The following is a 14,194-nucleotide window of genomic DNA, read 5'->3' as shown; positions in this document are numbered from 1 at the left end:
AGCGATATTTTTGTAATTTTGTATGCTATGAAAATGTGTAACAAAACTAAAAGAAGAGTGATTTAATGTTTCCTTCCAATGCAACAATTTAAGCGCCTCTTCCCTAAAACTACTGTTTTATCTCATCTGAAACTTTTGCACAAAAAGCAAATGCAGCATGATTTTCAATCTCTCCATTTCTAATGTATCCTCACACTCTGGGGTTGGATCTTCATCCCGGTCACTGCCTGTTTGACAGACATCTTATTCTTCAGCCATTATATATGCATTCATACTGACAACATTAATAAAAGTTTCTGAACAGCATACAGCAAACCATATGCATGACATCTGCTGCATTTTAAGAAGTGGTCCAGCAAGCAGAATGTTGTAAACACCTTGAATTTACCCTGAACTATATGGGACACATGATTCTATGCATATATATGGAGCACTCCATCTCCTTTTTATCATATTACCAACCATATTATGGCATCATTTTTACCCTTCAACATCCAATAAATAGAAGGTTGGCATGAAAAATGACTTCTTTCTAAAGTTAAATATTATAGACAACTTACAAGACTATTTATGGTTATTTTTCCTTCAATATTGCAAAATAAACTAAAAGGTAGGAGAGAAAATTGCTACTTTAGTTTTAGAGATCTTCAAGAGAGTTTTTTTTTTATTACTTTTACTGCATTCCAAAGACAAGGTAATAGGTACATTGCCAATATTAGCTTTAAGACATTTAGATTTACTCCAAGTACAAAAATCACGACTAACCATTATTTTGACAAAGGTGCCTTTCAGAAGCATCGTGAATTTTCTACAAAATATAAAGGCAACAAACTCACCATTTGTTTTTCTTTCTAATATAGTCTTTTTCAGAGAGGTTAACCAAGTAGATCATTGGTTTTGAAGTTAAAAACAAGTGTTTGTTCAGCACTTCAATCTAAAAGTAAGAAAATAAAAGCTACGTTAACACAGACAACAAGAGACAGAGTGTTGTGTTGTGAATTAGATTATAAATAAATAAATCTATCTATCTGTTTAACATCTGAAGTATAAAGTAAATTGTTAAAAAGAATGCACATAATTTCCAAATGTTGGCATTAATTTACTGGAGGTAAATCAAAAGGTTTACACGAAGATATGATAGACTTTTGTGCTGTTGTTGGTTTTTTAAAGGAAAGGCATTAGACAGTGGATGAGGTAATAGTCATAAGCCTACCTCTTTGTCATTCCAATCATGGTAGAAACGGACAGGCTTTTTTTCTTCTATTACCCAGCTTTTGATTTTGCACATTATGTCCTGCACAGAATTAGGAAGAAACAAAAGACATTAAAGTAGAATATACTCAGTTATATGCCAGACTGTTATCAGTTATTTCTCATGAGGGAGTCGTTTTAGGTAACAAAATATTATGTGCCTTCTAACTGAAATTTCATATATAATGAATGAGAAAGGGACACAGGAGTCACGTTAGGGCTAGAGCAGATGAACAGGAAATAAACCTTCTAGTGACTTCATTGAGAAATACGAATGATATTTTCTGCTCCCCAAGCTGGATGAAATATTAGTAATTAAGCATCCCTTATAAGAAACCATATATGAGAGAAACATGCTGCTGTGACAAAGGAATAGGTGCAAAAAGTGATGTGTGTGTTTTTTTAAAAAAACCACTGACAGCCAAAGAAACTGAGCTGATTATTGATGATCTACCATTCAAGATATTAATTCAAATGGCCAAAGGCCTCAATATTCGACATTAATTTTTTTTGTCAACACCTTCTCCTTTCCTCCAAAAATGAAACCTGCCAAAGCTTCCATTACACAATGGCAAGAGCCTTGCACTAGTGACCTCCAACCAGCTGCATTCACTTTCAGAACATCTCTCCCTGCAGGAAATCTAAAGGCCTTTTAGTTAGCAAGCTAGTGTGCATTCAGAAGGAGTAACTGCAGGAAGAGCCCAATGTGCTTTGTTTCTCTGGCCTTTCTTCACAGAAAGATTAATCATCTGTGAAATGGAAACGGCAAACAGCAAGTGACACAAACTGAACCCTTCAAGCCTTTCCTCATCAGTTTTGTTGCTCTGAATCTGAAAGCTGCGTGTGGCAAGGTTTGCCTTACAGGCAGGTGTTAATAAAAGGCTCCTAGGTCTGAAAGGTCAAACCAAGCTCTTCTAGAAGTAGTGAGTTTTAGTGTCAATTTTTGCCAGAGATAATTTATGGTCATGCTTTAAATATTGCATTTCACGAAATTTACCACGGGTATGATATTCAATTAGATAATTTTAAATGGATTTCTAGTCATCAGAATTTTCTCAAAAGCACATGTTTACCTTCTCAATAAATAGGTTAAACATTTACAAACACACAGCTTCAGTATTTAGTGTACTAATGTTTCCCATCTCGCAACTGCTTCAGGGGAAAAACAAGAGGAAAGCTCTTCTAAATCCTTAGATCCTGATTTGTAACCCTCCAGGAACAGGGCTCCCCACAGATTTTAACAAGAAAGGGGCTAGCTGAAAACTTTTAATGAAATATAACACGTTCTGCCTAAGAATAATCACTTTTACTCTCCTATAACTGATTTTCACTCATAAATGTTTTAAAAGTGGCTAATGTAACACCATTTCCTACAAGGAGAAGATCAAAGTGCTATATTACAAATGCATTATGATTAAAAAAGCACTGTGCAGCCTTGCTATTAAATGTTCTTTAAACCCTAAAAGGCTTCCCATAGATCTCACTTGGCACTGCATATACAACCTTTGACAAGTAATGTAGACCATTTTTATTCATTGCCTAAAATTGTAGGCAATTATGTGCGTCACACTGGCCACCTGCAAGTTCTGAATGCCTGCTCCAGTTGTCATAGCTAAAAACTAATGTCGGAGGGGATTAATCTAGGGGGAGAGAGTCCTCTTTAATGGCTCCAGCAGGTGAAATGGCCCAGCTGGTTACTATGATGAGTGGCCAGAATAGCTTATGTAGAGACATGCAACAAGATTACACATTTCAAAAAAAACAACATAGTAGAACTATCTTATCTTGGGGACCTATCTATGTTTTGTACTTTATTCAATAAATAAATACTTCACTTAAGTTTAAAATATGCATTTCTAAAGCCAAAATTCTTCGTTATTAGAAGAATTCCTCAAGTAATCCTTCTTTACTAGTGGTGGAATTTTATGCAGTTTTACAATTTAGAACATAATGTTAGTTACAAATTTCATCTTTAAAAAGCCATTAGTATTATAGTTTCCCCAAAACATTGATATATTCCATTTTGTAAAGTAGATGGTAAAATCTTTGGGACTGAACAGTTCAGGTTCTAGACACTACATGATAATGACTAGAAAGCTGTTTTTTATATTTGGTTTATCCCTCAATTATCTCTGCACAAGCAAACAGCAGTTAAAGTGTCAATGTAGATTTTCCATTTCTGCCCCAATTGTTCAACTGACCGTCTTCACTGTTAATATGAAAAACAGCACACAATATATTACTCTAGTTTAAACTTAGGTACCTCAACTCATATTTGGCAAACTAGCTCTAGTTTAAAGGTAATTCTAACAATATTTCAGATCAGTGAAAATATACACTTTTACTCCCAAAACTAAAAATAAAGAATAGGCAGAGAGCCACTCTGTAGATGCTTTTCAACAGTCAAACTCAATTCCCCTGGAAATATGTCACAAACCTGAGCCTAAATATCTGCTAAAAACTGTTTGTAAGACTTCTCTGGGCTGGTTTTCAATGACCAGGGTGAAGCAGACATGAACATGGATATTTAAGTACACACACGACAATGTTTTATATTTCATTTTATATTTCACGTACTGCATTTATGTGCTACTCAAATCAAGCTTTCCAATGAAAGCAACACTGAACATGAAATAAACAGAGAATTTTGAAGTCCTATCCTTAAGTGGTTAATATACTAGCACAGTCCCAAATCTAAATCTAAACAGATGTAATAAAGATGCATCTGAGATTTTTTTTTAATTCACAAATCTCAGAAAATTAGGTTTAAAAGATAATCCTGAGCAACGTGAATTATAGTTGGTCTTCCTCTTGTTCCATCTGGTGGTTTTAAGAGTTTTCAAATATTTTGCTTTATAAGAATAAGAGCACACAACTACCAAATTAAACCAAAATAATGTAAAGGTTGGGAACGTTACCAGCAAACCTTACTACATGCTGTCTATGATCCAGCAAGTTATGTTGTGAGAGCTGCTGGGATTTCTCCTCTTCTTTCCATTCTAGCAGGCTCTCCCCCCCCCCCCACACATCCTCCACCACCCCCTCTCAAACAGAAAAGCCGTACTTCAAAACCTTTGGAGGAAAAAAACAATAAAGTCACCAGCATGTGCTCTGGAGACTTGCTGGACCATGGCCATTATGAATGATTATGGTATTCTACTGAAGTAAAGTACTGCATGGCATTCCTTCTGCTTTTGAGACCAGATAAATGACTCAAACAAAGAAACAGAAATGGTATTTTTGAAGCAATGTTCAGGCTTTTGGAAATGTAAATAAAATAAGTATAATGTAATGTGAATAGTTTGAAGGTACAGAGGGAGCACTTCTGAACTATTAACCATATTTGAATAGTGGTTGAAAAGGGAACTTTGGAGTTAGTTTTTCATTCTCCTAAGTGTATGGAACGCAGTCTCTACCAACCTAGTTTTCAGAGAGGTGGTTAAACCTATGTGTGTAACACTTCACATACCTGAATGCTACTACATGGTTGTTGTTTTTTAAAAAAACAAATCTTGTAGGTATAGAGCTGAGTCTCAAGGAGGAGGTTTCCAACCCCTGCCTTTCCCTTCTAATGCCCCTTTACTTATATGCCAGGGGAGGGTTTTGTATGGAGAATGCCATTATATTAGCAGTTCAAAACACACCTCTTTGTAGGCCTTTGGTAGGGATTGAGTTAATATGCTGGTGACTATTCATTTTATCACTTATCCATGTTTTGTGAATTAGTGTGTTGTATTTTGAATTTAATTACTTTACTGTTTTATTTATAACCTGCCTTGGGGTAATTTCATTCTTTTCAGCTGCTTTGGATGCCAAGCAGAAAGGTGGGATATAAATATTTCAAAACAAAACTGGGATAGCATCTTCTTCTGTTAGGAAGAGACGAACAAAATTTGATCTTATCAACAGGATGGTTTCCCTAACTGGCGGAGCAGGAAGCAAACTACTTGGTGTGGGAGTGCGGGGGAAGATCACAGTAACTGGAAAACGAAGTATAACCATAACCAGATACCAAAACAGTAACATTTAAGAAGAGAAAAGAACCAAAACAGTAAAAACAAGAAACTGTGTGTGGTGCCTATGAGTGTGGATCATGCAAAACACAAAATTATGGGGAGACAAGCAACCTTTGGTACACCTAGAACAAAAAAATATGCTAAGTAATAGTCTCACTCTCCTCCCTTCCACCATGTACAGAGGGCTCCCCTCTCTATCTGGAATATTTTCTTATTAAACCCAGTATTCTCCCTCAAGTAAGTTTGTGCTTTATGCAAGGTCACAACTCTGGAAACAGAAGCCTCCATCCATGGGATGTCTACATATGTGAGGAGATGCTAACACTGCATAGTTATAGAACTCCTCCAAGAGAAACCTGCCCTCAAATGCTATGGATCAATGTGAGTGCAGTAATACCAGCAGCTGATATCCACTGCTTCCCAAGCAGAAATGGCGGCCTCCTTAAGCCTTCATGACATTTTCTGGCCTGCAACATGAAACCCTAGAAAATATATTTCATTTCTCTGGTGTCAGCTGTTCTCACAGGCTAGAATGTAAGAGCACTTCTCACATCAGCCTGGATAGCTCAGTTGGTTAAGAGCATAGTGCTGATAATGCCATGGTTGAAGGTTTGATCCCCGTATGGGACAGCTGCGTATTCCTGCAGTGCAGGGGTTGGATTAGATGATCCTCAGGTTATCTTCCAACTCTATTATTCTATGATCAGGCTAATGCCATTGCCACCCCCTTTGAATGACTGCAGAATTTTGGTAAATCAAATTTCCAAGACCTGTGAAAAGCATGACTTTTAGCACATGCAAAGGCTAAGACCTGAGCAATACTTCATTTTGACAAAGATACACAATTCCTTATTGGCTGACAGTGCACCCACCTATGAGAACCTCCGAACTGCAGTGTCAATTCAAAAGGAGAACAGATCAGAGTCTGATTACCCAATTCAGAGCCTACTCAGGAAGTCCATGGACAAATGAAGAATTCTTTAACACAACACACTGCCCATCTCAGACCTTCAGAACCTCCCTTAGCTCTGTAGCTCTGCCTTGTCAAGATGAAGACTTTCTTCCTACTTTGACCAGGACAGGCAAAAGGCAACTCCCCAAGGACCTTACTGCCTGCCAAAAGAAAACTGGGCAAATGTGACTGAAAGCCTCAATACCTCATGGTATTGGGGCACATCTGGTTCTGCTCTCCAAACTAAGGTACACTCCAGTCAACCTTGGTGAACAGAGAATTGTTAAATGTGCAAAACTGCCACAGCGGAAACTTCAAAGCCCTTCTTGAGAACTGCCAAGATTCACTCAATGCAGGAGAGCCTGTGAAATCCTTCACCATCAAGCTAGCATGATTGCTTGGGGAGCAAGGCTATTATATGAGCTCCTGACTGTGGGATCCTAAATTGCTCCATAATGGCATCTGCAAAAACAAAGTGCTTGTTAGCTAGTTTGGGTGTAATCTCTCTCCTGGATTTCAACATTCTAACAACTATTTTTAAGTTTGGCAAAGTGATGACAGTAGCTTTTGGGGAAACCAGAGGAAAACTAGATCTGTCTCTCAGGGGTCCTCCATTTGTAAAAGCTTATGGTAGCTATGGCCTGTTGTGCTACACTGCAAATACAGGAGAATTCTTTCACCAGTGACATGTTTCCATAAATCCAAACAGCCTTAAAAAGAGAACAAGCAGCCAAAACAGATCAGAAACTTGGACAAAGCTTGTAAATCAACTCTGTCACCTAGAATTGAGACCTAGTTCAGAGCAAGGAGGAAGTATGCAGAAAGGCCTGTCACACAAACGAGAAATGTGGACATCTCACATGCCATATTTAATAGCTTAACAGTAACATTTTAACACTACAATGAGAGGGTAAGATTTTTTAAATCATGAATGACAACCTAATCAAAGAATAACATTGGTAAGCAAGTTAAGGTACCCATTTCTAGTACATATATTCATGGAATAAAGGTGTGAGTTGGGAGCCAACAACAGCATTTCAGATAATTTTACATTTCTGGCTTTAGGGGGTGAGAGACATGGACTAAACTTCATTTCCTTTTTTTAAAAAAATTCTAACTTACTGCCTTTGTTAACTAACAGTGTTTTCTATAAATACTTAATTATCCTAGTTAGCTTAACATTGCTTTAAACTAAAAGACAAATAACTTGATACTATGTTTTCACCCCCATTTTTAGACTTCGAAGTAATTATGTGCAGAAAGAAAGGTCTGTTCTTCCATGCTTAACAATGTGCATGTACTCTTTGGGGGGGGGGCAGCCAGACTACAGGAGCGTCATGAAAATAGAATCACATGCCACAGCAAAAATAATAATAAGAGAATTGGATGGCCAACTCTCTTTACTCTCTTTTTCAAAAAGAAGATGAACTGTCAACAATAGTGTAACCAAGCTTTCACATTCCAAACACACACCTTGAATGTTTTCCTGTTTACCCATGACTTTAAATATTTGTTTAAGGAAAGAATTGCCATTTCTGAACTTAAGATTTGGTATCATCTGCAGATCTGATGAGCATTCCCTCTCCTTCTCCATCCTATTCACTTATAAGGATGTTAAACAATGGGCCCAGGACAAAATTGTGCTGTCACATCTCTCCGGGGTGACAGGGAGTCATTGATATTGGCTCGTACGGTCCATCAACCAGCCACAAACAGCAGTAGCAGCATCTAGCCCGTATTCTACCAGCTTGTCAAAAATTTATCATGGGGGTCTTTTCAAAGTCTTGCCGAAATCAAAATAAACTACACCCCCATAATTTCCTTAATCTACCAGGCTATAAAAAGGAAATTGTGTGTATATATGTCTGTTAGTATGGAGACATCAACAATTGTGTGCTATGCACTGACAATTCCCTTGCAGTTTTTCCCTATATGTCTGCCAGAACTTTCATCACCGTCCCACTTTCACTCACTCTCCTGGTAGTACATGGAGTCATGCGGTCTAGCACCTCATTGCCGCCACCCCCCCCCCCCGGCAGGAATCATTTAAATACCTTCTGAAGAAGCTTGGGAAACTCCTGCAAAACACATACTGTACTTCCAAACCTTTGTCACGTGCCTCTGCCAAAAGTCCAAATCCAACTTCTGCCAAATGTCCTTGCTCTTGAAAGTAAAGACCAGGCAGAAGGTATATCAGGGTCCACTGGTAGATGCCCCGGTGATTTTGCAGTTCATCGGCAAGAGTTTTGAATCCCAATCGTCTAACAGCAGCAACAACTAAAAGGCTTCCCAGACGTGCTAAATTAGGCTGCTGGAACTTACAAATGTTGAAGAGAATGGAGTTTTGTTCTGGAGTAATCAGGTGCTCATAGCGATCCTACCCTTAATTATTGGAGTTGGATAGAATTCAAAGTAGTACAAAGGAGATCATTCCATAAGTGCAAGCATTTCTGCCTTCCCAATGGAACAATTTTCCCTCTTCTATGGGCTGTTCTGGGGGTTCTCCCCTCCCTCCAGTACAGATTTGGGAGATGGGACAGCAGCTACACAAGGGAGAAAGAGAACAGGGAAAGCTTGCACCAGCAGGACTCCTTGAACTGGCTTCCACTAACAAAATGAGTTAGTTGAATCTGGACCACAGTCTGCCAATCCCGGCATAAACCATGTTCTAAGAATTCAAACCTTTCCCAATGACACCAAATTCATAGCCAGTATTCTCTCTCTTCCTTAGACATAACCTTCAACAGGAAAAGTGACAAAAACACCACCCATGCCCCAATATTCTTCCTCTTCCTACCCAGAGCCAGGGGCTTGTAACACTTTCAACTCTGTGCCTAGAAGGAGTATTTGTTCCCACATGGATCCACAGGAAGGGATAGCGGTAGGTAGACTGTAGACATTTTGAATTCACACACCTGGGAGACCACAAACATCCCACAACTTGTCGGGAGGACAAACTACTGTCTCGGTCCCTCTCAGTAGTGGGGTCACCAACTACCACCACAAATCTCCTCTTCGGAGCAGAAACAAGAGTCCTTCTATCTCCAGAGGTCTTCAAATCCTCCTTCAGGTTTTCCAAGTGGTCTGGAAACAATGTCTATGGGAAGGCCCTGGAATCAATTCACCGCTTCAAAGACACAATTGTCTTGTTCCTGTTTGTAGCATTTTATCATGTTCTGCCACCTGCACTGGTTTTCTTCTTTTTAGAAACTACCCTGTCCCTTTGTCCTTTCAGAAGCACTAAAATTATAGGGTATTCTTGATTTTTAACTGTGGTGAGCAAAATCTTAAATATACAGAGAGGATATTATGTTATTTATAGCAATTTATTTGAATTTAGATTGTGACTACATCTAGATTTCTAACATCAAACAGCCAGGCTGACAGTCTTACTTACCTGGATATATACAATCACTTACATTATTCCAGTTACAGATATTATTCCAGTTACAGATATATACAATCACTTATATTATTCCAGTTATCTAAAGAAGTGTGCATGCACACGAAAGCTCATACCAAGAACTAACTTAGTTGGTCTTTAAGGTGCTACTGGAAGGATTTTTTTTTGTTTATATTATTCCAATTAACAATGTGATTAATATAGGAATTCTGAAATAAGGTACCCTTTCACCTTCATGGAAATCAATCTATAGCTCAATAGTGTTCATGTTACTATACCACTTTCAATACTTAAACTACAGTGAATACAACTTGCTGTTCTAAAATATTTAAAGAGAAGCTTATATGGGCTTTCTGGGAGTCAGAAGAAGGGGTGCTTGCAATTCTATTAATACAACCTACTGTGTACTTTGGAATTGGTATACAAATACATATCATACAAAGACCAGAAATAACTAAAGAAATATGAATAGAAGAGCAGAACATATGGAGTGTTTTTGCAAAATACAGTGTGGAAAGTATAGAGACCAGAACAATTATGATTTCTCCTAAAATACATTAAGTAGTAGAATCGGAAACTGAGGATGAAAACACTGATACAGCATTTCCAAGCAATTTAACTTCTTGGGGGGAAATGTATAGGCATAGCAAATGCTCTTTGCTATTGAACTGTTTTACGCAGTCACCATTTATATATGCAACTAGAATTCAGGTAACTAACACATTGCAACATGGTACATAGTAGATGGAATAATTTTGAGGTAGAAAGTTGAGGTGTCTTAAAACTGAGACTAGCACCTTTTCCCCAGTACAATAAAGTCTGCAGCTGATAAGCACCATGCCTGTGTAAAATCATTCCTACACTGGAAAAAAATCTTTTAAAAATTGAAGATATTCTTACTTACATATTCAGGTTTTAATTTCTTGTCACCTCCTCGTACAGCCACTTTTTCTAGTTTGTCTATAATGGGCATGATCATTTCCTCATCTTTTAGCCTAAGTTCTTCATGTATTATTTCAATGTCACGAACAGGTGCAACACTTCCTTCAACGTGTGTGATATCATCATCATCAAATGATCCTTTGATGGAGAGCAAAATTCAGATGTTAAGCAGTATTCTGAGTGGAGGGGGGACAACGACGAACAACGAAAGAAAGATACACAAAGTAGAAACAATCTACCAGTCACAGGCACCAGGGCAAAGCAAAAATTAATGACAGGCATTTTAAGTGTTTTTCAAACAAGAAATCTGTCAGTAATTTTCAGTATCGGGGTCACTCCATCTTACAATGTTTTAGAGGTGGCCAAATAAAAGTATTTTTTATACAGCACTTAATAAATAAATGGTTCAAAATAATATAGGAACATTTTAAGTCACTCATTAGACACAGTAAACATTAGAATTGCTATGAAGTTTATGTCAAAGAATTCTGAAGTTCTACACAGTACTAATGGGTTTCCAAGGGAAACAGGATTTACAAAAAAGGGGGGAGGCCTGAAATCATCTGGCAGACCTCTTCTCTGCTTCAAACTACTTTATCACTATGGTTCTGACGGTGATTAGATAATGAACCACTCAGACACACAATTTACACAGCAGCTAATTTCATCGGTCTGATTTGAGGGTATGGTTTTTAGGGGGCCATCAAAGAAGCAGATGAAGGTGCATTTGTCATATATGAGTGACAACCATTCACACTATCTCAACAAAATGGTGCTGGCCCTTATTAGAAACACATGCTATTATCACATATTTAAAGTGCAGTTGAAGCCATAATTTCAAATTGCCAATGGAAACATAAGGGTAAAACAACCAGATATTACTGAAGCATGTGTACTGACTTTATGCCCCTCTAAAGACATAATGTGGCAATGTAATTCAACTGAGATACTCTTGAGTTATCAATAAATAATAGCATGAAAACAAAAATTAAAAATATGTCTTAGTAGCAAACTATAATTTAAAAATTTAGACCTAGTCATGAATTAATGCGCAACATAAATTTTAGGCACTATTTAGTAACAATCCCACTCACTCTAGAAATGAGACTTTAAAACATTTTAAAGAATGAATGCTAGCTACTGTATTTTCATATGAGGTCATAAAAAATAAAGGAACATCTACATATTTTTAGAGAGATGCAAGTCTACCATATTTTGAGACAATTCACACATCACTTTCCCCTCACATGGGGAATGTCACAATACTTACACCTCAGGACCAATGGAACAGTAGAGCTAAAAAAATTTTGTCCTAATTACACAACCGGAATCATTAACAGCAGCTTCTCAATTAGCATACTGAGGGCAAATCAGATGCATTTTGCCATGTGGACATTGAAAGGTACAACATTGTTCAAAGGCAAAAATCTCAGTAAGTGTTTCTTCTTTTGGAATATCTCTATTTTTTACCTTCTCTCTCTGTTGATGTTAACCTGGACCATAGCCTTAGAAGTATCATCTCCCATTTTAACTTTTGTAATATTCTATGCCGCTTTCTCACACACATTAATTTCTGTGAATTCCATGGTCCTTATTAAATTTTTGCTCATCATATCTAGCGAATTTTCATTCTTTATCATCTGCTCCATCGCCTGCCAATTTTTTTCACACTAAATTTAAAATATTCCTCCTGATCTTCAAACATGTTTATTCTTCTTATTTATTACTGTTAATAATAATAATAATATCGCCCTTCATCCAAGGACCACAGGACAGTTCAAAGTGCAAAAAGAGAAAATCACATAGCATAGCAACTTTCACAAATGAATCGAAAAATCTCATTTCGTTTTTTAAAAAAACAACTCAACAGCTTTTGGAGTGTCCTGGTTTTTACTTTTTAAAATATGGCAACCCTAACACACACACACACACACACACACAGAGAGAGAGAGAGAGAGAGAGAGAGAGAGAGAGAGAGAGCTTAAAAGGCCATTGATTATTTAATTTAGGGAATTCCCCGTTTAGGGAAGTTTTTAATGTTTGATGTTTTACCGCGTTTTTAATATTCTGTTGGAAGTCACCCAGAGTGGCTGGGGAAATCCAGCCAGATGGGTGCAGTATTATTATTATTATTATTATTATTATTATTATTATTAAGCCAAAGAAGAAGAGGAATGTTTCTGCCTAGCACCTAAATATATGTAATGAAAGCGCCAGGCAAGCTTCACTCTGGAGAACATTCAGGAAGCCACCACCGAAAAGGCCCATTCTCATTTTGCCACTCTCCGGATCTCTCATGGAGGCGGCAATTTTGAAGGGCCTCAGATGATGATCACAGGGTCATGGTCGGTTCATATGGGGAGAGGTGGTCGTTGATGTATTGTGGTCCTGAGCCATTTAAGGTTTCATAGGTCAAAACCAGCCCTTTGAATTTGACCCGGAAACTAACAGGCAGCCAGTGCAATCAAGTCAGGATTGGCGTTATTTGCTCAAACTGTCTTGCCCCAGTGTTAGCTGTTAGTTTTCTGTATTTACTCTTTTCATTATTGTAATTGTGTATAAACCACCCTGGGATGATTTGGTGAAGGGTGAAATTATAAATAATACTGTAATAATAATAGTTATTATTATTACATATTTTGTTATCAATGTATTATAATAATTGAAGGTTATTATATATTACTGAAAAAATAATAACAACATTCTTAAACATTTATTTATACTAATGAACAACTGTAATAATAATTTTCTTTAAAATTTTATTTATGCAAATGAACTGATAGGGTCTAGCTTAAATATGTATAGTAATCACAATGTACAATTTTAGGAGAGCTTACACTAACAAATTGCTGAAACTATTTTCTCATTTGTAAAAACATAACAAAAACGACCTACAGCAAGTGAAATCTTATCAGCTAACCACAGAAGAGATAATAGGCTGCAAATCCTCAGAACTTGCAACTTCTCTCTCAGATTCCATGAGTAGATGCATTCTTACCCCCTCCCCTTGCCTTTTCCATTCAACTAACACAGTCTAGCAGATTTGGTAAGACTCTTAAAGGTCCAACTCTCTGCCAGTTCAGGAAATGTACTAGTACTTCATCCTTGATCGATGGCCATCAAACCTTTCCTACATTTTGTAGCATTTCCCCACATATCCTGGAAATGTATTTTACAAACAAAAACAAGTTCAGATTAGCAACTACTCAAACTAATGTCACCTGGCCAACAAAAGGAGTTGCCTTGCCAGACTCCTTATGCACACAGCATATAGTGGTGGGAAAGCATCAATAGTTTGTGTCCCTTTCCCATTTGGGGACAATGTGAATGTCCAGTGAAGAGGAGAGTGTATGCATTTAGCCCTGAATTCTTGAGATCACCCACCAAGCAAAAGCAGTCACAAGCCACCAGTTCAACTATCTTCCCAGATTTACCGTATTTTTCCATGTATAACACGCCCCCATGTATAAGACGACCCATATTTTTGGGGACTCCAAAGTCAGAAAATGAGGGAGATTGCCCAGAGTTGTTAAGCTTTTTTTGAAGCTTTTTTTTGGGGGGGATTGCCCAAAGTTGTTGAGATTTGGGGGGGAAGTGTGCCGAAAATCACTCACCCGCCAGAACGCCACT

At 37.6% G+C, this 14,194-nt stretch overlaps 1 protein-coding gene across 6 annotated transcripts in view; it reads right to left on the bottom strand.

Moving 5' to 3' along the window:
* OLA1 (Obg like ATPase 1) overlaps positions 1–14,194 on the bottom strand; it is an 86,795-nt gene that overhangs the window by 38,629 nt on the left and 33,972 nt on the right. For all 6 annotated transcript variants that reach the window (XM_081895030.1, XM_081895031.1, XM_081895029.1 and 3 more), the window contains 3 exons: positions 10,527–10,702; positions 1,214–1,294; positions 837–934 (listed from right to left, as the gene is read on the bottom strand). In XM_081895030.1, the coding sequence (XP_081751156.1) occupies positions 837–934; positions 1,214–1,294; positions 10,527–10,702 (355 nt within the window). The remainder of the gene's footprint in view (positions 1–836; positions 935–1,213; positions 1,295–10,526; positions 10,703–14,194) is intronic.

Source organism: Podarcis melisellensis (genome assembly GCF_964234715.1).
Source record: "Podarcis melisellensis genome assembly, chromosome: 1".
NCBI lineage: Eukaryota > Metazoa > Chordata > Lepidosauria > Squamata > Lacertidae > Podarcis > Podarcis melisellensis.
This window is presented reverse-complemented; position numbering and strand designations above follow the sequence as displayed.